Below are 26,084 nucleotides of genomic sequence, written 5' to 3'. Positions count from 1 at the left end.
CTGTAGAAATCAAAAAAAAAAAAAGAAAAAGAAAAAAGTTTCCTCCTTCCTCATGTAGCCCACGCCTGTTATCTGCTCCACCACTCTACTATCAGACCCTGCACCATAGCTATACCAATAGAGTCCAAATCTTTCACCAAAATAGCCATAACAAAAAACCTGCATCAAAAAGTGAAGAACAACGCATCAGAAATTGGTAAAAAGTAAACTTAGTAGACAAGAATCAATTTCAGCCATCCATTCAAATTTATCACCAGCTCATAGTCCCTCTTAAAACCCTAATCTCCTCCCTATATAAAGAGCCATTCATCATCTCATTTCTCACCAACAAAAACCCTAGAAGAACTCTACTAAATTCTTAGTTCTATCCCCCCACTAACAGAGCTCTCCATTCTCTCATAAACCTCCCTTCATACTCAGCAACCACACACTCAGATCAAACACCCACACACCTCAATTCAAAACCTTCAAACCCCTTAGCCATCTTCATACTACCTTACACCAACAAAATCGTAGCACCCTCAAACTTCATTCATAAACCATCATCTTCATAAACCGAATCATAAACCTCATCACCTTCATAAACCGAATCATAAACCTCCAAACATCATTCAAACATATTCTCATCAATAAACCTTAACCGTCACATATTCAAACTAACCTCCCAAACAAACCTTCATTCACAAACGCACACAGAAGTAGCAGCGCAAGAGACAAAGAAGGAAGTGAACAAAGTAGAGAGACGGAATCGAGAGAAGAGTAAAGTGCATACCTGCAAATCATCCGTTGTTCGTTAGTTTTTTCTTCATTTTTTTCTTACAAATTGTTCCTTGTATTCTGCTTTCGATTTCCACTATGTACATGTACTCCATTGAATGATTGAAATTGGGATTTAGGGTTTTTGTGGGGATAAGGGTATCGATATTGTCTGCTCTGTTTGATATTGTTGTTTGAACCGAGAGAGAACGAAACCATGAAAATAGAGAAAGCCATGAGAGAAGGGCGATTGTTTTTTTTTCGCCGTTTGAAATAGCAGAGAGAAAGAATACGTGAAGGAGGCGGACAAGAGAGATTCAGGGTTTTTCTTAACCCGGTTCTTTTGTTGTCAAGAGGGATATTGGGTTAGTTCAGACCGACCCGGCCCAGTTGTTTGTTTGGTAGATGTGATCTCAACTTGGGCCTTACTTTTAAAAATACATCTTAGTTTATTTGTTTAAATAAATGATTTAGTTAGTTAAGTATTTAATTATCTTAATTAAATTGATTAAATTCATTTTAGTCAAATTAATTTTTCTAATTAAATTTTTAATAACTGTTAAGTGCATTTTAATTGATTAAGAAAATTCAAAATCTCAAAATAACAATTTTCATTCAAATAAACTTCTCGATCCAACATCGAGCTTACTTCAAATAATTTCACAATAAATCTTGGTCAACACCAAGTATCATTTTCAAACTTCTTTTGTCACAATCAAAAACTTCAAAAAAAGGGTTTTAATAATCAAATCGAGTTTTGTCAATAATGGATGAAAATAAGGGTTTGTACGTATTTGTACAAGTTGTTCTAAAGCATTTGGGCGATGGCCGTTAAGCCTTTGTTTGAATGCTTAGATTCCATTATAGACTCATTCAAACTCGATTCGTCTCTTCCTTTTTACAAAAACTCTAAAAATAATCTCAACTCACCAAATCGTTCTTTTCTTCGCCCAAGTGTGAATTCTTTTCATCGCCCAAGTGCGAATCTTTTCATAACAAATCTTGGTCAATACCAAGTTCCTTTTTCAATCAAAATACTTTTTACAACCGAATTGAGTTGAGTCCACAATGGATGAAATTAGAAGGGTTTGTACGTACTTGTACAAGTCGTTCTAAAAACATTTAGGCGATGGCCGTTAAGCCTTTGTTTGAATGCTTGTATCTCATTAAGGACTTCTCAAAATTCAAATCATTTCAATCTCTTTCACCACCCAAGAGGGGTTTGTACGTACTTGTACAAGTTGCTCTTTCAAGCATTTAGGCGATGGCCGTTAAGCTTTTGTTTGGATGCTTGTATCCCGTTAAAAAACTTCATCAAGCTCAATTTAGCAAATGCTCTTTCAAGTATTTTAGGCGATGGCCGTTAAGCCATTGTTTGAATGCTTGAATTCCACTTTTTTTCATAAAACAATTTCAATATAAACTCATCTTCTCTTTGCCCAAGTGCAAATCTCGCCCAAGCGCGAACCACATTCAAAAACTCGTCTTCTCGCCCAAGTGCGATTAGACCCATCAAAATTAATCAACAAACTCGTAGTTCTTAGAACTACAATCGCTCTGATTCTTCCATTGAAGATATGTAGGCACAAGACTCAAATGTCTTGGCGAGCACACTAATAAAAAATATAATTTCGTAGCCACGAACTACGAACGCTCTGACTTTCCCATTGCACAAGGGAATACGTAGGCACAAGATTCAAATATCTTGGCGAGCACAATAATAAAAAACCCAAATCCCGTTTCTTTCTTGTCCATATAATAATTAGAACGCAAGTAAATAATAAGCTAACAATCGATCACAAGAATAACTAAATGGGTCCCATCGAGTACGATGGAGGTGAGGGGTGCTAATACCTTCCCCTTGCTTAACCGACTCCCGAACATAAATTTGGTTGCGATGACCATCTTATCCATTCTTTTTACACTACGCCAAAAATGATTATAGACAGCGCCATTTAGATAGCGCTTTATTACAAAAGCGCTGCCATAATTAAAAGAAAAAATAAAACACGGAGATTGTAGTAAAAGATGAGGCAAAGCGCTGGTATAGGGACAATCTTAGATAGCGCTTCTTCAAAAGCGCTGGTATAGGTTACCATTAGAAAGCGCTTCAAAAAGCGCTGGTATAGGCCCATATTAGCCAGCGCTTTTTTATAAAGCGCTGTAGAAAGTCCAATAAATTTTTTTAAAAAAAAATTATAAGCGCTGCTATAGTTTGATATAAGAAAGCGCTTTAGTGAAACGCTGGCTTAGGTTCCCATTAGAAAGCGCTTTCAGTAAAAGCGCTGGCTTAGTATAATTAAAATTGAAATTGAAAAATAAAATATTCACGTAAAATCCTATTCCCAATCCAAAAACCCTATCGTACGTTCTTCTTCTCCATCACGAAATTCCTTCAATCCCCAATCTCTCTCAATCCCCAAACTCTCTCAATCCCCAAACAAACTCTCTCAATCCACAAACAAAGCTTCTGAATTCGAAGAACCCTAATTGAAACCCTTGTGAATCCCTTCTCCGCTCAAGAAATTCCCTCTTCGCTCACGAAATCTCACGAATTTCTTCTGGTTGTATATCTTTTTCTTCGGCCACCGTAACACAATCGGTGGAAGCCTCCGACTACGTTTCACAGGCGCTCGTACTCCCTCTGATTACGGCCGCACAAACTCCCTCCGACTACGTTCGTACGTTCGGTAAGTTTCGGCCGCACAATTTTTTTCTTGCGAGCTTATTGCATTCTTTAACTAGCTCATTCTGTTATTGCCAAACATTAGTCGACTAATATATCTGCTACTTTTTACCAATTAGAGTCTTATAGCGTCCATAACTTTGTTGTTTTCAAATTTGTGTTACAATATGCAAGCATGTGTTGTATCTTTATTAGGTTAACAAATTGTTGTCTAATATCAAACACATGCTACATTATCATGAACTGGGTTTGATATTGATCTAGTAGCAGAAGCTGTCTGTGTTCTGTATCCTGTATTTGCATCTTATTTCTATTGTGGTGATCTGTATAATACATCATAAGTTACATCAGTGATACATACTTAAGTTACAGGTAGACCACTCTAACATAATAACTTTTAATATGTTTAGGCTTGACAACTACTTTGTTGACACTAAGTTTCTCAGCCGTTCTTTTCTTCTCAACGTTTGGCCGTCGTTTCGGTAAGTCTCGACATCCTTTATATGCTATACATTCTTACTGTAATTTCTGTGAGTTGCCCTGTGGCTTTGCTGTAACAATAAGTACTCTGTGCAAAAATGATAGCTTAGAAGTGAAAGTTTGACAACACATTGGTGGTTTTTTTGTAGTTAATGTCTGTTCTTTCAACATCCCCTGTTAGATTAACCTGGACTCTCTACAGTCATGAGATCTGTTAGTTGACTGACTGTGTTTTCTTTGAAATCTTAACTTAGAGCCTGAGATATGAACACCCCAATTTTGACCCGACTGCCATAAATTTCCTGACTGAATGTATGCAGTCATTGACTGCGGGGAATTTGGCTTTCAAGTTAGATGTTATCCATGCTAACAATTGTTTTGAGAAGACTCGGAATCTAGGCCGAGTTGTGATTTCTTACTTAGGTGTTGCTGATATATTGGCCTGGCTCCATGAAACACTAACTGTGAAATGCAAATACAAACTTTCCTTGTTCAGTAGTTTGTAGCAACACCCATGTTCTCACTTGAAACCTTAAATTTGAATTAAGTTTGAATCTTGTTGGGCCAAATCCTTGCATAGCTTTGCTCTGGCTCTAAAAAAAATATGTAAGTGTTGAATTTGTGTTCAACACCGGACACGATTTCGATAAGAAATGTGGGTGCTAGCGTGTAACTTTACATTGATCTAGTGCAGGGACTACTTCTTCAGTCATGTCTATCAATTGTTCTTGTTTCTGCTTCAATATTACTATGTTTAGTATAGAACAGAAAGAAAAAAGGAACAAAGTTATGTCATTGGTGGGTTGGCCTGTGCTGCAAAACTGAATTCTATCATATCTATTTTAAATGATATGATTACGAATTTGTCTTATATTTTTGTTTCTTTTTGCTGAAGGAATGTGCATTGATTTCACTGATGTACATTACATCATGCAGTGACCATTGTTAGGTTAATGTTTATAAAACAAGAACAATTGGTGTACAAGTTTGCTAACTATGTTTTGTTCCTGTAAAACTAATTATAGTAATTTTTTTTGACCATTGTTAGGTTAATGTTTATAAAACAAGAACAATTGGTGTACAAGTTTGCTAACTATGTTTTGTTCCTGTAAAACTAATTATAGTAAATTTTTTTTTCAATTTTGGCTGTGAAATTTTTTATACCAAGATGGAAGCAAGGTTATAAATAAGGAGAATAATGATGTAATAGATTATGATAACGACACATGTTAGCTTTCTTTATCAAAGAATAAAAACAACTCGTGTTTGTTTATAGTTTTTGTTTTATTATAACATGTGTATGATGAAGATGAACTATATCATTGTGAAAGAATATAATTGAAACTCAATTTTTGATGGTTGTTCACTTCACGGATAAGTATATGCCAACACATTGGTAGAGGTTGTTGTATTATATACGACACGCTACCGTTAACAAGGATTGCTGTGGCTTGGTCTCTTTCATATGTTTTTGTTTTGTTTCTATTGTATGGTAAATGGAAGATACATTGTATCGAATTAATGTCAATCACTTGTTTAGTATAAAGTAGGGTACAATCAGTGAACAAGTTGTTTTGTTCTAATGCCAGTAAGGGTAAGAAGCCTGAAAAGGTTGTTGCTAAGACCGCGGCTAAGAAAAAACCTAATCCCAGTAAGTTTAGGTCGTGCCTTTTAACTTCTTTAGAACTCTCTAATATTCCGCAAGGAAACACCCGTCTTGTACCTATGGAGGAAGATGTGTTTGGTATTGAGCATCACGAAACAATTGGTATGGAGGATTTTGAACAAATTTTTGGACATACGCAATTAGGCCTCGGTGTTATTGATACATACATAAGGTATATCCGATCTAATTTGTTTAATTAAATGAACAATTCATTTACTCATTTCAAATGCTAATGAGGTCTTTTATTTAAGGTTTTTGTATGAAAAATTGATGCACCTGAGTGGATTGAGGCAAAGATTCGCTTTCTTAGCTCCCTTCATTACCAACTTAGGGTTAATCATATCTAAACCGGATGAAGTCATGGCGTATGTACTCAACCGTTTTATGGCCAGCATAAATTCAGAAAAGTTGTTCTTTTTACCGTTTAATACCGGCAACGGGTTAGACTTTAATTCTAAATTCATCTATTATAATTTTTCATATTTTTACATTGTGTAGAAAGTTTTCATCTCACATTTGTTTTGCCTTACAGTGGACATTGGTTGTTGGTCGCGATTAATCCTATCAGTGAAGTTGTATATTTTCTGGATTCCTTACACAATCCAGTTAGTACATACGAAGCTATGAAGAAGTTGGTTGATACGTAAGTGAGATTGTTCTAAATATTCATGTGTATATTTATGTATTTATGGGAATTGTTTTAAATTATGCGTTTATGTTTTATTAGCATTATACAAGTTTTTCGAGCACAAAGAGGAAGTCAAGTACCAAAGAGTAAAGCCAACAACATCACATGGATTCAAGTGGAGGTATATTAATTCATTATCGCAATTTTGATTATATAAATTGTGATGATACGTGATAAAACTTAGGCCTTATCCATATTTTCTTTCCATGTGTAGTGTCCTGGGCAGCGTAATGAAGTAGATTGCGGTTTTTACATGTTGCAGTTTATGAAAGAAATTCTTCTTTCGAATCAAATAGAGATTCCGTCCAAGGTATGGATTTCTAACTTAAGAGTTATTTATTATTTAACACATATTTCTCATATAATTAAATAGTTTTAACTTAAACATACCATGTTATATTATTTTGTAGTATTTTGATGAATTCAAGTGTGCTACTTACTCAAAATCTAAGTTGGATGAACTTAAGGAGGAATGGTGTCAATTCATGATTGAGTTGAAAGTTGTATAGGTATACTGAAATCTTACTATAATTGATGAGAATTTAGAGTATAGCCAAGTGCATGTTGCAATATTTGATTTATCTACATAGGTTATTTAGTGATATGTAGGCCGTTTGAAATACATTCGTGGAAAATGTAGAATGGTTTTATGTACACTAATGTAGAATGTTTTTCACCTTTATATTATTTTGTTTTTGGTTTTCTGTTATTCTGTTTTGTGATTATAATGGTTAATTTGATGCAATTGCAGGATATTGAAGGGTGAAAAGGTTAGCTGGCAAGAAGAAAAAGTAGATATTTAGCATCCTTTTGACTTGTGTAAAAAATAACAATGTTTTGGATAATGCAATTGTTTTCATTGAATTGGATGTAATTTTGTTGTTGTTTATTAATATATTCTTAGCATATAAAAAATCCAAAGTTTATTCGTATATATATATATTCTTAGCATCTTAGCTCTGAAAAATAGAGTTTTTTTGTGTTGTTTATAGGTGAAATCTGTAATGGTATATTGTACAGGTGCAAAATATGGTGAAAACCTGGGGCAAGCCTTTTTTAAATAGATCCATGAAAAAATTCGTGGACATTAGACAGCGCTTTAAAAGAGAAGCGCTGCCAAAAATCTATTTAAAAACTGTTTCAGAAAAGCGCTGCCTAATGGGGGCCTTTAACAGCGCATTTAAGAAAAAAGCGCTGGCTAAAGTGGTCCTTTAGCAGCGCTTGTGGGGAAAGCGCTACCTAAATGTGGCCTTTAGCAGCGCTTTTAAAAGGCTTTTTCTTAAAAATTGTTTCAGAAAAGCGCTATCTAAAGGGGGTCTTTAGCAGCGCTTTATATATAAAAGCGCTGTCTAAAGTGGGCCTTTAGCAGCGCTTTATAGGTAAAAGTGATGACTAAAGGGTGCCTTTAGCAGCGTTTTCAAGGTGAAAAAAAGCGCTGCCTTTACCTACGGCAGCGGGGGAATAGATAGCGCTTTTAAGCGCTGCCTAAAGCCAAAAAAAGCGCTATCTATGTGCTTGTTTGGCATAGTGTTAATTTATGGGTTTTATCGATATTTTCCCTTTCCTTCTTGGAATAAATAAAGTTCGGTGGCGACTCTGTTGTACTTCGAATGCGTGAAAACGCGTCGAGTCACATTTTTACCGCTACAAAGAGGTGCAGACAAAATGTAGTTTGGTTGTGAGTCACCAACTACTTGAGAATCCATTACAGGTGCAGCCTCACGATCTGGAACATGGTTAGAAGGAACTTGAGGTGGAATTTGAGCAGTGATATCATTAACATTGGGTTGAGGTTGTGTTGCTTCAAAAGCTGCACACAGATTTGCTGCAAGCATTTCAAACTCATGGTCGATATCACAATCAGCATTAGGAGGATCAACTTCAGGTAGCTGCACAGTGGGAGGATCAACTTCAGGTTGTGGCTGCACAGTAGTAGGATCGAATGGAGGTTGTTGATGTTCAATATGGGGATCCAATGGAGGTTGTGGCTGCACCACAGATGGAGGATCCACTTGAGGTTGTGTATTAATTTTCTTTGGTTTTTTCTGCAGACAAAGTGAAACTATCAGTATCATATACCAACACAGTGATTGAATACAATTTTATAGAGATAGGATTGTACCTTTCTTTTCTGAGCTTCAGGGTCAGGAACCAAGACTGAACAACTCCTTGCATTGTGTCCATGTACACCACAGTTGGTACAACAATATGAGGTCTGTGTCCTTCCCTTGTTAGGGTCTTCATCAGGTTCTCTCCTCCTTAATTTCTTGGGCCTACCAGGGCCTCTTTTGTATGATGGAGGCAACATTTCCTCAGCATTCACCTCAGGCCACATGTCTTGGCCATTAACGGGACTGGAATTGAAATCATAGCATGCCACATATGCTTCTTTAGAATAACAATCATCTACATATTCTTCTGGGCATTGATTCCTAAAGCCTAGGGCAGCCACTGCATGTCTACATGGTATGCCTACCAACTCCCAAAAATTACAGGTACAAGTTCTCTTAGACGTGTCAACTATGAAGCTATGTTTGCTATTGATATGTTCAACTTGCCAAATAGTATCACCAGACCAGTTTGGAACCCAATTACCAGCAAGTTCTACCTCTTTATCTAGCCTAATTCTAGGTCTTGGCATAATCCTATGTTCCCACCTATCAACCTTTTCTCTTAGGGTAGCATTTCTATTCATTAGGTAGTTTCTTATCCATTCACACATGGTTAAGATTGGTTTATCCCTAGCCACAAGTATAGTGCTATTAAAAGCTTCTGAAACATTATTCATTAGCACATCACATTTGGGAAAGAATGAGAAAGCATGCTTACACCATAATTTGGTAGGTACTTTCATCAACCACTCCCAAGCCTTATGATTAAGCACCTTCAACTCCTTCATCTTTGCTTCCCATGCTTGTATATATGTTGCCTTTGCTGCAGCCATCATCAAATCTCTTATCTGAGTGCCACCACCAAACTTCTTTTTGAAATTGGCATATAAATGCCTAAGACATAGTCTATGCTCCACTCTCTCAAACATCTCATCAAACACAGGAATCAGTCCCTTGTAATCAAAACAAAACATTAATATAAGGGACAAAATTTAACATATCTAAACATATTCAGGGACCAAATTAAAAAAGAATTGCATAACTTAGGGACATAATTAGAAAAAATTTAGATCTGAAAAATACCTTTTGCTGATCTGATATGAACACCCATCTTTTCTCTTGTCCAATATCTTCCAAAAGCAGGGTCAAGAACCACCTCCAAGACTCCTTTGTCTCAGTCTCACACACACCAAAAGCCAATGGGTAATATGGTCGTTAGGGTCCCTACCAACAGCCACAAGAAGGGTGCCTCCATATTTTGTCTTTAGGTGACAACCATCAACTCCAATGAATGGCCTGCAAGCATGTGTGAATCCTTTCTTGATTCCATCAAAGCAAAAATAAAAGCCTCCTTAATACTGACCATTGCACTATAGCCTCCTTAAATTCATGCAGAGATACAAACTCCAAACCAACTTTAAACTTGTAGTCTTTGTCTAGCTCCTCCATCCTAAACCTAGGATATTTAGGTCCTTTCTCTTGGTCTGATGCATCAGGGTCACTGCTCCCAAGATCATCACTCACATAATTGGTCTCAAGTCCTTCATTACCAATAATAATTCCACTAGATGAACCTACATTGCTGCCTCTAATCTTTGAAGGAGTATTCCTATGTTTCCTAGCTACCTTCTTGACCCTTTTAGTTGGTTTATCTACAACCTCAAATCCATCATCCATGCCAAGGGCCTTTTCATCCTCACTGTCCTCAAATGAAATAGGCTTACAATCACTATCCTCACTATCTTCATCATCTTCACTATCATCCACAATATCATCCACAATATCATCTTCAGCATTATCATTATCAACTTCAATCTCATCCACATTATCATCCACAATATCAGCTTCAGCTCCAACATTATTAACTTCAATCTCATCCACATTGTCATCCACATTATCAGCTTCAATCTCATCCACATTGTCATCCACATTATCAGCTTCAGCTCTAACATTATCAACTTCAATCTCATCCACATTGTCATCCACATTATCAGCTTCAGCTCTAACATTATCAACTTCAATCTCATCCACATTGTCATCCACATTATCAGTTTCAGCATTAACATTATCATTCACATTATCATCCACCTTGTGCTCAACATATAAATCCATACTACAACTAGTTTGAACAGCAACCTCATAGACCTCAGTAGCATCAACATCACTGACCACCCTTGAATGCTTACACGATATAATGTTATACCACCATAACCAATAATCATTTGACTCGAGATTGCAAAGATCTTTCACAATACCAGTTGCTTCAAAGAAGCTCCATCTATCAGGGTCAATATCTACTGACACTTTATCCCCACCTATGTAGTATACCGCCCCATCCCTACAAAACTTACCCCCATAATGAATATTCACCGTAAAATTCATACCTGGAAGATGAAATCGAGGTCGCTCAAACAAGATTGTCAAGTCTTCAATGGAGAAATGCCTCAAAGAAGTGCTCTGTACATCGTCTCTTCCCACGCTCACTGAGTTTTCTTTGAGCAGCTTCTAAGTATGTCTAAACCCTAATTGATAGGGACTAAATACCAAAAGTGGGAAATGACTTTTCATTTGCATAAAACTAATATCCACGTGTGTTTCCTAAACCCCATATTTTAATGTTTAAGGAGTATGCCAAGTCACCAACGCCTGCCACATAAGCTTTTTTTTAACGTCTCACTAACAGCAGGGACTAACGCCAAAGCGAATTGAACATATGGGGACTTGGAACGAAAAAAAAGAAGATATAGGGACTAAAATAAAAAACACGCTAACTTACAGGGACGAAAACAAATGCAAGAGACTATGGGCCAGGGGGTGTTAAAAAATCATATGGGAGTGAGAGGCCCAATAACATCAACATAAAAAAGGAATAAATTTTAAATAAAAAAAGGTTTGGGTCGGACCGGGTCGGGTCAGTGTGACCCGGATCCGCCTCTCATTCTGAATGTAGTTGGGTTAAAAAAACCCTAAAGAACATAGAGGCTGTAGCGCCTCTTTCTTCGTGAAAAACGTTTCTCCATTCTTTCTCTATTGCTAAGCTTCAGAAAAGAAAAACCAACCACAAACTCCTCATCTTTCTCGATCTCCCTCTCAGCTTGATTCAACTGTGGTTCTCTCAAACTCCATGGATGAACCACAACAAAATCCCGCTCTTCTCATCTCTCTCGATCTCTTGCGTATCAACAAAAACAACAACGAATCCTCTCTCGATGCATTCACGGTTCAAACTCAAACACAAACAAACACATCAAAAGAAAACCTAATCCTAAATAACCCAATACCCCATGATTTCACTATATTCAGGAGATTACAAATTACATGATTACAAGATTCAAACACGAATTCAACAAAATCGACAGACAAATGAATCGATTAGAAGCTCAGGTATGTTCTTGACTTAGTTCTTACCTCTCGACTTCTTCTTCAATCTATGCTCTGATTTACCTCTGTGCGTGATTTGTGTGAAGGATAGAAAAACACTTAGAAAGGGGGGGTTTGAATAAGTGTAGCTTTAAAAACTTGACAGATAAAAATAAATTGCACAGTTATTTTTATCCTGGTTCGTTGTTAACTAGACTACTCCAGTCCACCCCCGCAGAGATGATTTACTTCAACTGAGGATTTAATCCACTAATCGCACGGATTACAATGGTTCTCCACTTAGTCAGCAACTAAGTCTTCCAGAGTCTTCTGATCACACACTGATCACTCCAGGAACAACTGCTTAGATACCCTCTAAGACTTTTCTAGAGTCTTCTGATCCACACGATCACTCTAGTTACAACCTGCTTAGATAACCTCTAAGACTTCCTAGAGTATTCTGATCCACACGATCACTCTAGTTCCTTACAACTTAATGTAATCAATTCTAAGAGTATTACAATTGCTTCTTAAAAGCTATAATCACAAACTGTGATATTTCTCTTAACGTTTAAGCTTAATCTCACTAATATATTACAACAGCAATGTAGTGAGCTTTGATGAAGATGAAGATTCTGAGCTTTGATTTGAACAGCGTTTCAGCAAGTTGATATTCACAGAATAGGTGTAGAAAATCGTTGACATTGCTTCTCATCAGAACTTCATATTTATAGGCGTTGGAGAAGATGACCGTTGAGTGCATTTAATGCTTTGCGTGTTCCGTACAGCATCGCATTTAATGTTATACGCTTTTGTCAACTACCTCGAGCCTTGTTCACGCTGTGTCTACTGACGTTGCCTATAATAGCTTTTAACGTTCCTTTTGTCAGTCAGCGTAGCTTGCCACGTGTACTTCCTTCTGATCAGATGTTTGTGAATACAACGTTTGAATATCATCAGAGTCAAACAGCTTGGTGCATAGCATCTTCTGATCTTCTGACCTTGAAGTGCTTCTGAGCGTGATACCATCAGAACTTCAGTGCTTCTGATCTCATGTTCTTCTGATGCTTCCATAGACCCATGTTCTGATTCTGCTTCGACCATCTTCTGATGTCTTGCCAGACCATGTTCTGATGTTGCATGCTGAACCCTTGAGACACAGCTTCTGAGCGCTGAATTATGCATACTCTTTATATATTTCCTGAAAAGGAAATTGCATTGGATTAGAGTACCATATTATCTTAAGCAAAATTCATATTATTGTTATCATCAAAACTAAGATAATTGATCAGAACAAATCTTGTTCTAACAATCTCCCCCTTTTTGATGATGACAAAAACATATATAAATGATATGAATTTGCGATCAGAAAGAGCAGACGGCAAAAGACAAATTACACAGCTATAGCATAAGCATATGAATATGTCTCCCCCTGAGATTAACAATCTCCCCCTGAGATAAATAATCTCCCCCTGAAATAAATACTCGAAGAACTTTAATAAAAGACTTCCCTGATTATTTCGGTAGAGACGATCACATAAGCTTCTGTCTTCAGAGAATTCATAGCTTCTGACTTCTGCTTCCATTGGACAGCTTCAGAACTAGAATTTCTTTAGATCCCTTGAACACTCACAGCTTCTGATTCCTGCTTCCATCTAGGACAGCTTCAGAACTTGAATTTCTTTGATCTTCAGAACATTCACAGCTTCTGATTTCTGCTTCCATCTAGGACAGCTTCAGAACTTGAATTTCTTTGATCTTCAGAACATTCACAGCTTCTGATTTCTGCTTCCATTTAGGACAGCTTCAGAACTTGAGTTTTCTGGATCTTTAGAACAATCACAGCTTCTGATTTCTGCTTCCCTCGGATAGCTTCAGAGCTTGAATTTCTACCAACCTCACTTCATGCTAGATTTGTATCAGAACATTGTTGAATGTACCAGAGCATCATCAGAGCATCTCTACATCCTGAAATGTTACAGAACAAAAACTAAACGACAAAAGTCAGCATGAACGAGTCAGAACATAAAATGTATATTAGAACACATGATATGTATCAGAGCCATATAGGCTAAAATAATGTATCAGAGCAAATAGAATTTTGTCAGAGCAAATAGACAAATATGGATCAAATTCTATTATCAGTGCTTCTGATTCATTCTTCTTTCTTGCTTCTGATTTCTGAAGCTTGACAGCACTCAGCTTGCTTCAGTTTCCATGAGCTTATTCTTTTTACAGAATAACACTTCTTATGATTGTGCTTCTTGTGTTTGCTTTGAAGATTCTCTTCACTTCTTTATACCTGCAAAACACTTAAACCATATAGAACTTGCAGTTCTTGTTAGTAAATGTGTGGGAGCTATACCCAGCAACTGATAGATTAATCAAATCATTTTTCATTTATCTTCTCCCCCTTTTTGTCATATCATCAAAAAGAATATTTCAAAAGATTCAGATGAATAAAACGACAAATAAAATCACTGGAATGTAAAACAAAGAAACTTTTCATTGATAATCAAAAGATATTACATGAGGTTCTTATGTTTAACAAGATGAGAAACATTCCTAGCAAATACATAAGAAGTCATCCCAAGAGGAAATGACTACAAAAATTAAAAACAAGACCCTAGCAAGACACATCCCTGTGGTCTTCTTGTCTTCCAGACTAGAACCTCCACTGTAGGAGAGATCCCAGAGACCAAAGAGGAAGAGAGGGACAGTTCACAGACAGAGAACTGCTGTTGCAAACGGGGCTTTCTCTTAACATAGAAGTTAAGAATATCATTCTTAACCTCTTCCCATAACTCAAGAAAGTCTTCTGTCTTTGGATGAAAGTTGATAACAACATCAAAGAAGAGGTCTGACTTGAGAGGTATTAGGAGAGCCATCCCGAGATATGCAGAGATCTGCCGCCTTTGAGTCATAGATTTTCAACAAGCTTAGAGCAAGATTAAGAGATCCAGACAAAGGATTCAAGATGAACGCTAGGTTTGAACTAGGATTTAAAAAAAAACTTTTGTTTGAGCAAGAGAGAAAAAAACAGGAGAGAGAAAAAAAACTTGATGAGGAATGCAAAGAGATAGAGAAGGAAAAACGTTTGAAGAATATTTAAAAGAAAATAAAATGAGACAAATGATGGATAGCATTTAATGTTACGTGACATGAGGAGAGATAATAATGACAAAAGAGGTGACTAGCACAGTTACCTATGGTCGGCGTCCCTTCAACTGCACGCGCGCTTATCCATGAATAGTAACAACAGGTTTACCATCCCGAGATAAAACGATACAGCTGTTTTGCTTTAAAAGAGGTTCTGAATCAACTTAGACAATGAAACGTTAGTAATAACCGAATCATAATTTCTAAAAGATTTCAATCAGAACTTCTGAAAAAAAATAATCCACTTTTATTTCAGAAGATACTCATACATAAGAACTTCTCATCTTCTCATTCTGGGCATAAATCCATACTGATATTCTTCAGAATGAACTTAAACCTATCTTCAGCCAGGGGTTTTGTAAAGATATCAGCCCATTGATGGTCTGTATCAACAAAGTTTAAAGATATAACACCCTTCTGAACATAGTCCCTTATGAAATGATGTTTAATCTCAATATGTTTAGCCTTTGAATGAAGAATAGGATTCTTAGATAAACATATAGCAGAAGTATTATCACAGAATATAGGAATGTTACTCTCATATATCTGATAATCTTCTAACTGACTTTTCATCCAGAGCATCTGTGTACTGCAACCAGCAGCAGCGACATATTCTGCTTCTGTTGTTGATAGAGCAATAGTTGCTTGCTTCTTGCTATACCAGGATATCAAATGACTTCCAAGAAATTGGCAACTTCCTGAAGTACTCTTTCTTTCAATTCTGTCTCCAGCATAGTCAGCATCGCAGAATCCTACTAAGTTGTATTCTTTAGATTTTCTGTAAACTAAGCCAACATTAGTAGTACCTTTCAGATACCTTAGAATTCTCTTAACAGCAGTTAAATGAGATTCTCTAGGATCTGATTGGAATCTAGCACACAAACAAACACTGAACAGAATGTCAGGTCTAGAAGCAGTCAAATATAGAAGAGATCCAATCATACCTCTGTATAACTTCTGATCTACCTTCTTACTTACCTCATCCTTACCTAGGATGCATGTTGGATGCATAGGAGTTTTGGCTTCTTTGCAGTCTAGAAGGTTAAACTTCTTCAAAAGTTCCTTCACATACTTGGTTTGGTGAACATACGTTCCTTCTGATGTTTGATTTATTTGTATTCCAAGGAAATACTTGAGTTCTCCCATCATGCTCATTTCAAACTCAGCCTGCATAGACTCAGCAAACTCCTTTCCAAGTGTAGCATTAGATGTTCCAAAAATAATATCATCTACATATATTTGACAAATTAAAATATCCCTTTTAAAGGTTTTACAAAAGAGAGTAGTGTCCACTTTTCCTCTAGTGAAACCATTATCCAGAAGGAAAGAACTTAAGCGTTCATACCAAGCTCTGGGAGCTTGTTTCAATCCATACAATGATTTCTTGAGTTTAAAAACATGATTAGGAGACATAGAGTCTTCAAAACCAGGAGGTTGAAGGACATAAACTTCTTCATCTATATAACCATTTAAGAAGGCACTCTTAACATCCATCTGATAGAGAGTGATGTTATGTTGAGTGGCAAATGAAATTAATAGACGAATAGATTCTAACCTGGCCACTGGTGCAAAGGTTTCTGTATAGTCAATCCCTTCTTGCTGACTATAACCCTGAGCCACCAGTCTGGCTTTGTTCCTTACCACTTCACCTTTCTCACTGAGCTTGTTTCTGAAGACCCATTTTGTACCGATTATATTGAATCCATCTGGTCTAGGAACAAGATCCCAAACATCATTCCTTGTAAACTGATTCAGTTCTTCTTGCATAGCAATTATCCAATCTGGATCTTCTAGAGCATGATCAACAGAAGTTGGCTCGATCAAAGACACAAGACCTAATTGACAGTCTGCATTGTTCTTAAGGAATGCTCTTGTTCTGATTGGATCATCCTTCTTTCCAAGAATGACATCTTCTGAATGACCAGAGATGAGTCTGGATGATCTTCTGACAGATGGTTCTTCAGAAATGCTTAGATTCTCCAGAGAAGCTGATACTTGATCTTCAGATTCTTTGCTTCTGAGAAGCTCTGCTTCTGATGCGTTGCTTCTTGGCTCAACAACTTCTGATATATCAATATCACAATCTGCAAAATCATCAAACTGCTTTGGTTTTTCAGAACCAAGCTTATCATCAAACCTGATATTGATTGATTCTTCCACAATCAATGTTTCAGTATTGTATACTCTGTAGCCTTTTGAGCGTTCAGAATATCCAAGAAGGAAACATTTTTGTGCTTTGGAATCAAACTTACCAAGATGATCTTTAGTGTTCAGAATAAAGCATACACATCCAAAAGGATGGAAATATGAAATGTTGGGCTTTTTATTCTTCCACAATTCATAAGGAGTCTTATTTAGAATAGGTCTGATAGAGATTCTATTCTGAATATAGCATGCAGTGTTTATTGCTTCTACCCAGAAATGCTTAGCCATATTGGTTTCATTGATCATGGTTCTGGCCATTTCTTGCAGAGTCCTATTCTTTCGTTCTACAACTCCATTTTGCTGTGGAGTTCTAGGACAAGAGAAATCATGGGCAATACCATTTTCTTTGAAGAATTCTTCAAAGGATCTGTTCTCAAATTCACCACCATGATCACTTCTGACCTTTATGATTTTACACTCTTTTTCAGATTGAATCTGAATGCAGAAATCAAAGAACACTGAATGAGACTCATCCTTGTGTTTCAAGAATTTTACCCACGTCCAGCGGCTATAATCATCTATGATGACTAATCCATATTTCTTCCCTCTAACAGATGCTGTTTTGACTGGGCCAAACAGATCAATGTGCAAGAGTTCTAATGGCCTTGAGGTAGAAACAACATTCTTGGACTTGAATGCAGGTTTGGAGAACTTGCCCTTCTGACATGCTTCACAAAGAGCATCTGATTTGAATTTCAGATTAGGGAGTCCTCTGACAAGATCCAGTTTGTTAATCTGAGAAATCTTTCTCAAACTAGCATGACCTAATCTTCTGTGCCAGACCCACTGCTCTTCAGAAACAGACATAAGACAAGTCACCTTCTGACTCATAAGATCTTGCAGATCTGTCTTATAAATGTTGTTCTTCCTCTTGCCTGTAAATAGGATTGAGCCATCCTTCTGATTTACAGCCTTGCAAGACTTTTGATTAAAGATTATATCATAACCATTGTCACTCAATTGACTGATAGATAAGAGGTTATGTGTTAATCCTTCTACAAGAAGTACATTAGAAATGGAAGGAGAGTTACCAGACTTTATAGTTCCAGAGCCAATTATCTTGCCCTTCTGATCTCCTCCAAACTTGACTTCTCCTCCAGACTTAAGCACCAGGTCTTGGAACATAGACCTTCTTCCTGTCATGTGTCGTGAGCATCCAGAGTCCAGGTACCATGACATGTTGTGCTTTGTCCTTTTTGCAGCCAAGGATATCTGCAATAGGAATGATCTTATCCTTAGGTACCCACATCTTCTTGGGTCCTTTCTTGTTAGATTTTCTCAAGTTCTGATTGAACTTGGGTTTGACATTGTAAGCAATAGGAGGAACAACATGATAATTTTTAATGTGAGTTTCATGATATTTCCTAGGTTGTGTTACATGCTTTTTGGTGTGTGTTATGTGAAAACTTTGAGCATGTGAAGTGTGCCTAATATCATGGGAGTGGCCATACTTGAACTGATCATACAATGGCTTGTATGTGAATTTCATTTCATCAACAGGTTCAAGTTTGTATGGGGTTTCACCCTCAAAACCAATGCCAACTCTTTTGTTTCCAGACACAGCATATATCATAGAAGCTAGCTGACTTCTGCCAATACTTCTAGATAAGAACTTCCTGAAACTTAAATCATATTCTTTCAGAATATGGTTTAGACTAGGAGTGGATTTTTCTGAATCAGAAGGAGATCCAACATTATTGGATAATTTTAAAAGTTTTTCTTTTAATTCAGAATTTTCCAACTCAAGCTTCTTTGTTTCAAATTCAAATAGCTTTTTCAGCTTTTTGTATTTGAGACTAATCTGAGACTTGAATTCCAGAAGTTCAGTTAGACCGGAAACTAACTCTTCTCTAGTAAGTTCAGAAAATACCTCTTCAGAATCTGATTCTGATGTAGATTCTGATCCGTCATCTTCTGTCGCCATCAGCGCACAGTTAGCCTGCTCATCTTCAGAGTCTGAATCATCTTCTGACTCATCCCAGGTTGCCATAAGACTTTTCTTCTTATGAAACTTCTTCTTGGGATTTTCCTTCTGAAGTTTTGGACATTCATTCTTGAAGTGTCCAGGCTCATTGCATTCATAGCACATGACCTTCTTCTTGTCAAATCTTCTGTCATCAGAAGATTCTCCACGTTCAAATTTCTTTGAACTTGTGACGCCTCTGAACTTCCTTTGCTTGTTCTTCCAGAGTTGATTTAGCCTTCTGGAGATCAAGGACAGTTCATCTTCTTCTTCAGATTCTGATTCTTCAGGATCTTCTTCTCTAGCCTGAAAAGCGTTAGAGCATTTCTTGATATTGGATTTTAATGCAATGGACTTACCTTTCTTTTGAGGCTCATTTGCGTCCAGCTCTATTTCATGGCTTCTCAAGGCACTGATAAGCTCTTCCAGAGAAACTTCATTCAGATTCTTTGCAATCTTGAATGCAGTCACCATAGGACCCCATCTTCTGGGTAAGCTTCTGATGATCTTCTTTACGTGATCAGCCTTGGTGTATCCCTTGTCAAGAACTCTCAATCCAGCAGTAAGAGTTTGAAATCTTGAAAACATCTTTTCAATGTCTTCATCATCCTCCATCTTGAAGGCTTCATACTTCTGGATTAAAGCGAGAGCTTTAGTCTCCTTGACTTGAGCATTTCCTTCATGAGTCATTTTCAAGGACTCATATATGTCATAGGCCGTTTCCCTGTTAGATATCTTCTCATACTCAGCATGAGAGATAGCATTCAGCAAAACAGTTCTGCATTTATGATGATTCCTGAAAAGCTTCTTCTGATCATCATTCATTTCTTGCCTTGTCAGCTTTACGCCACTGGCATTTACTGGATGTTTGTAACCATCCATCAGAAGATCCCATAGATCACCATCTAGACCAAGAAAGTAACTTTCCAGTTTATCTTTCCAGTATTCAAAGTTTTCACCATCAAATACCGGCGGTCTAGTATAACCATTGTTACCGTTGTGTTGCTCAGCAGAGCCAGATGTAGATGCAGGTGTAGACTTTGCAGTTTCATCAGCCATCTTTTACTGAAGCGTTTTTCTCTTCCTGAATCTTTTCTAAACACGGTTAAGTGCTTGCACCTTAGAACCGGCGCTCTGATGCCAATTGAAGGATAGAAAAACACTTAGAAAGGGGGGGTTTGAATAAGTGTAGCTTTAAAAACTTGACAGATAAAAATAAATTGCACAGTTATTTTTATCCTGGTTCGTTGTTAACTAAACTACTCCAGTCCACCCCCGCAGAGATGATTTACCTCAACTGAGGATTTAATCCACTAATCGCACGGATTACAATGGTTCTCCACTTAGTCAGCAACTAAGTCTTCCAGAGTCTTCTGATCACACACTGATCACTCCAGGAACAACTGCTTAGATACCCTCTAAGACTTTTCTAGAGTCTTCTGATCCACACGATCACTCTAGTTACAACCTGCTTAGATAACCTCTAAGACTTCCTAGAGTATTCTGATCCACACGATCACTCTAGTTCCTTACAACTTAATGTAATCAATTCTAAGAGTATTACAATTGCTTCTTAAAAGCTATAATCACAAACTGTGATATTTCTCTTAACGTTTAAGCTTAATCTCACTAATATATTACAACAGCAATGTAGTGAGCTTTGATGAAGATGAAGATTCTGAGCTTTGATTTGAACAGCGTTTCAGCAAGTTGATATTCACAGAATAGGTGTAGAAAATCGTTGACATTGCTTCTCATCAGAACTTCATATTTATAGGCGTTGGAGAAGATGACCGTTGAGTGCATTTAATGCTTTGCGTGTTCCGTACAGCATCGCATTTAATGTTATACGCTTTTGTCAACTACCTCGAGCCTTGTTCACGCTGTGTCTACTGACGTTGCCTATAATAGCTTTTAACGTTCCTTTTGTCAGTCAGCGTAGCTTGCCACGTGTACTTCCTTCTGATCTGATGTTTGTGAATACAACGTTTGAATATCATCAGAGTCAAACAGCTTGGTGCATAGCATCTTCTGATCTTCTGACCTTGAAGTGCTTCTGAGCGTGATACCATCAGAACTTCAGTGCTTCTGATCTCATGTTCTTCTGATGCTTCCATAGACCCATGTTCTGATTCTGCTTCGACCATCTTCTGATGTCTTACCAGACCATGTTCTGATGTTGCATGCTGAACCCTTGAGACACAGCTTCTGAGCGCTGAATTATGCATACTCTTTATATATTTCCTGAAAAGGAAATTGCATTGGATTAGAGTACCATATTATCTTAAGCAAAATTCATATTATTGTTATCATCAAAACTAAGATAATTGATCAGAACAAATCTTGTTCTAACATTGTGTCCTGCTTCGCTATTGTTATGGTTTGTTACCGATGGTTCTGTGTGTTTCTATGTCAACGAGTGTTGGAAAGTGAGTTTTGAGGGTTGTTGTGAGGTTTTGGTTATGATGAGGATGAGGTTTGAATGATGTTTGAGAACCAATGAGTTCTAAGGTGGCAGTCACCTTATTCTTCCTTGAAAGTCACACAAGTTTGTTCTTGTTTTTTTCTTTTGATAATGATCTTTTCTGATTTTTTTTTCACTTTTGTATCCCTAAATTTTTTTTTACCTAAGTCTCCTTTGTAGGTTTTGACTTAGCGGGTTCTTCTTTGATTTGTTTTGTTTGAATAAATTGTGTGACATTTGTTCAATGATATGAGAATTTGAGAGTTGTGACTGCCATATTGATGTTCCAAGGGAAACAACTGTTGTAAGCTTTGAACGTTCACTACTACTTCGACATTATGTTCGAAGATAGGATACGATTGACTCTTTAATCAGGAATGGCTCCCATGAAATGATTCTCTTGGAAATCTGATGTATTAGTCATTTTAACTGAACAACTACCCTGCCCCAGGTTTTGATTAAGGGTTTTGATTTCGTGCAGAAAGAAAACACCTACTTCTAAGGCTCAAAGGGGTTAACGAAGGATTATTGTCATACCCCAAAATTTGCCCATCACATTTTATACTCAAGCTCGTTCGAATCTTAGAAGCTTAAGATTCGACTGAGTGTACACTCTCATAAACAACAGCCTTCCAACTAGGGTTTTCCCTCTCTCAAAGAAAAGTCAGGTTCTGATGCCTCCAATGGAACCCATGGCCTCTCACATGATTCAAAGTACCCACATGCCAAGGCCAAAAATGCTTCATTTGAGAGATATGAGCCAATACATTATAGGTCCCTCTAAAGGATCGCGAAAAAGTCATTTTGTCTCAAAGCTCATAACATGAACATGGAAGACTCAATTGAGATGAAACCAAAAAGAGCCTTTAGGGGACTCTTTGAGCTTTCTAAAAAGCCTTAGATCATCTCCATGAGACAAAAATTGAGAGGGTTATGGCTTGCACAAATTGGGCGATTTTGAGGAAATACACTTAATACAAAATGAAGAATTTTGATATTTTGAGTTCTTAGGCTTAAGTTTTGGATCTCAAACATACATGTGGCTCAAATAAGTACCTTTAAACCTATATTCACATTTTTCTCACTTTTATTTACATTTATTTGAATTTTATTCAATTAATTAGCAAAATAAATAAAATAAAATATGAGATATGTGAATTAAATCATATGGTTTATTTTTAATCATCCAAAGGCCCAAGAGAAGCCCCATAAGGACCCCAAATTCGTGCTAGCATGGTGTTGTAAAGAAATATCTAAAATAGAAGGTTTTAAAAAGGATATTTTATTCAAATTTTCAAAGAAACTTCACAAGCAAAGGCCCAAGCCTTAAACTTGACCTAATTAATCCATATATATATGGGTTATGTTGCAGCCACAAAGGGAGAACGAAAAATCAGAAAGGAGGCAAGGGTTTCAAAGTGCAAAAATATCAAAAGAAAGTGAATTTTCGTGCTCTTTGATTCAAGGGGTTTCAAAGCCAAAAAGCCACACAATTCTCTTCCTAAGGTGAGATAGAGTAAGTTTGGATCATTAACCTTGCTTGCATACATTTAAAATTCGTGTACCATGGTTATCATATTTTCATGGCTTCTTGATTTTTTATATCTCACTATCTAATGTGTTTTAATCCGAGCTAACAATCCCTTTGAGTCTATGGCTTTATTTAGGAAAGGTTGGACCCGTTATTATGGAGTTTTAACGTGTGAATAATAAAAGGCCATGTTTAGGGCATAAAAGAACATCACGTTCTTTTTCATGTTTCCGAAACTTCTCAGGACTTATAAAGGCCATGATGAATAGTGGCCGGTGACCCTTGACCCTCACGCGTGGCGTATTGGCGCCTCCTGGTTGGCCAGATAGTCAAAGCAGTCTCTCTCCTCCACTTGGGACCACGCGCGCCGCGCAATCATTGGCAGGTCAACCATTCCCTTTTCTCTCTCTCAATATCATTGGCTGAAGCATGCAAAGTGGGCCTGCGTTTTGACTTTCCCAATTACTTTTCTTTTTTATATATAATGTATTGTTGTCGTATTGTTAATAATTGATTGAGTGTAGCATGGATGGTAAAGAGACTTGCTTGGGACCACAAAGACTCTGGCTCGACTCTTGGTGTTGCCAAAATATTTTTTCAGTTTATTTGTTCTTAGATCCAGCACTTTCACATCCTGGAAGATCACAATACACCATCGAATCAAATCCATTGGATCCAGCGACCAACAGATCTAACGCCCCAGCGGAAATCCCTACCATGGACCTTCACAAGATCAACCTCACAGAATCAGAGCTAAGTGTCTTTATTTTTATTTTTTTAATTTTTATTACATAATTTTTTATATTTGTTTATTTTCTTTTTACCTCTTTTATTATAATTTCTTTTCTATCATTTTATTCTTAAACAAATTATTTTTTTTACCTATTAATTTTATAATCACTTATTTAATCGAAAATCCGATTTTTCTTATAACATTAAAAATAATTGTTTTTTTAGTTTTCTTAAGATAATAATTAGATTAAAGTTTTTTTAGTTAATAATTCTTTTTGGGCTAGTTAAATGTTGTATGCCTTAAATTCTGATTTTAACATAATAACTAATCACTGTCAATGGTAGGCGTTATTCATTAAAGCATCTTTTAGCCTTACAAACCCTGTAGGTCACAATAAGTTTTCTTAAATAATCCTCTAAGCTTTAGAGTTAGGGTTTGTAAACCTCTAGGGTTTGTAATCAATTAGGGTTTTAGATCAGTCAATGCACTAACCTCTTTCTTTCTTCATTCTTAATTTTTTCAGGGTTAATCGAAAATCTTCCGACTACGCGCCACGCCAGATCGAAAAAGCTAAGTTTCTTATTTATTTCTTTATTCATTTTAATGCCATTTTATTTTTATTTTAAAATAAGGTTTGCCTCGAGTAATCAATGAATCATGCCTACACTCACCCTATCATTTTTCTTTTAATTTTCAGAGGATCGGAGGTTCGAGGAAGATCAAGGCTCAAGATAAATTAAATTAATTATTCATTTATTTTATTTTATTTTCTGTTTTAATTCCCTCATCCCCGCAGGTGTTTATTGTAATAGCGTAGGACATTTAAACTGCTTTACTTTTCTGCTGTGGTTAGTAAATTAGGGAGTGCAAGATCATCAATCAAACGTTAGATCACTAACAATACAAGATTAAATATTCGAACTGAACCACCTGATTGTGCCACACACGCACCTTTAGGGTAATCCCTCTGGTTGCCTTTGTTGCCTTGTTGCCTGTTGCCTCTAAGTGTACTAAATAGTCAAGTCCCTCGATTCCGAGGATACCTAAAGCAAGGTTGCCTTAAAGAATAAAAATCATCTAGTCCCTAGATGTTGCCTCGGAAAAATAAGATGATTGTCCTATTGCTAAGGTATCCTCGCCTGATGCCTAAAAAGATTAATGACTATTATATCCTTCCCTTAGACTACCTGCCCTCTTTATGGTAGGGACAGTTTTATGGCGAACGATATCTCGATGACCCTTCAAACATCCAATTGAAAGACTTCCTGCCCTCTCATGGTATGGATAGATCCTTTCGCCTGAAAGACTTAAAGAACACGAAAGACAAACTTAGGGTAGGTAGTTATTAATTGCTTGCTCACAATCAAATCAAACTTTCAAAATACTTTTCACACCTCTTCTCAAAATCAAATTCAAAAAGGCTACGCTTACTTACAAGCTAAAGTCCTTAACAAAATTTTTACTATTCACACACGACTTTTCAAAATAAACAAAGTGAGCTAAGCAATTAAGAGCCCATGGATAACCATGGATGTAAAGGGTGCCTCACACCTTCCCTTTGTATAACCTACCCCCCGAACTCAAAATCTTTCAAAGGTCTTTCCTGTTCTTTTTGCCTTTCCAATTGGATAAAATAAAAGTCGGTGGCGACTCTTGCTATCCGCGACATTTCGATTATAAAAGTCAGTTCACCGTATTACAATTATCTTCCTTATATCTCCAGTGTTTGGGGATTTGAAGCAATGCATGTACATCATTAACAAAGTTTTATTTGAAAGCACACTGATGCAAATCGGGTATTCGTTTATCGTCATTCTCCCTCCAATACTTGCTTAAACAAAAGTATAATAAAGAAAAGGAAATGGGAGAAACATAAACATATTTTTTCATTTTATTTTAGAAATGATCGCGACTTTGCGTGTCTATTAGTCGGGATAACTGCAAGTGCACAGTCGTGTCGTGTAGTTTTAAAAGATATCGAATCCACAGGGACTATAAATCGACCTACCTTTATCTAAAGTTACTATGTAAAGCTAAGGCTAATGATATTTGGGGTTTTTTATAAATGGGGAAACTAAAATCTTAAATCTAGGTAAAATATAATAACAAACGGATATCAGTATGTATTTCATCTAACTTAGGTGATCCGAAGTTCCATTGGCCAGATTCTAATTAAATCAAAGATCTTTACTAACTATGTTATTTAAAAGTCCTCCTCTCAAACTCTCGCTCTATTGATTCAGACTACGATCCTAACTCTTAATGTACGCTTTCGCCATCCC

At 36.8% G+C, this 26,084-nt stretch overlaps 1 protein-coding gene across 1 annotated transcript; it reads left to right on the top strand.

Annotated features, from left to right (window-relative positions):
• Positions 1-3,098: 3,098 nt before the first annotated feature.
• LOC131652242 (uncharacterized) lies at positions 3,099-7,208 on the top strand. The gene is made up of 9 exons (XM_058922049.1): positions 3,099-3,446; positions 3,853-3,924; positions 5,512-5,760; positions 5,840-6,028; positions 6,121-6,231; positions 6,316-6,397; positions 6,491-6,586; positions 6,687-6,785; positions 7,028-7,208. The coding sequence occupies exons 3-8, from the start codon at positions 5,648-5,650 to the stop codon at positions 6,783-6,785; spliced, it is 690 nt and encodes a 229-aa protein (XP_058778032.1). The 5' UTR covers positions 3,099-3,446; positions 3,853-3,924; positions 5,512-5,647; the 3' UTR covers positions 7,028-7,208.
• The last annotated feature ends 18,876 nt before the right edge of the window (positions 7,209-26,084 follow it).

Source organism: Vicia villosa, linkage group LG2 (genome assembly GCF_029867415.1).
Source record: "Vicia villosa cultivar HV-30 ecotype Madison, WI linkage group LG2, Vvil1.0, whole genome shotgun sequence".
In the NCBI taxonomy this organism is placed as follows: Eukaryota; Viridiplantae; Streptophyta; class Magnoliopsida; order Fabales; family Fabaceae; genus Vicia; species Vicia villosa.
This window is presented reverse-complemented; position numbering and strand designations above follow the sequence as displayed.

Bases quoted from the DNA above. Each gene is read 5' to 3' on its own strand.
- LOC131652242 (XM_058922049.1), top strand. From the start codon at position 5,648: ATGGAGGAAGATGTGTTTGGTATTGAGCATCACGAAACAATTGGTATG. The intron at 6,232-6,315 runs GTAAGTGAGATT...ATGTTTTATTAG, and splicing joins ATGAAGAAGTTGGTTGATAC to CATTATACAAGTTTTTCGAG. The intron at 6,398-6,490 runs GTATATTAATTC...TTCCATGTGTAG, and splicing joins TCACATGGATTCAAGTGGAG to TGTCCTGGGCAGCGTAATGA.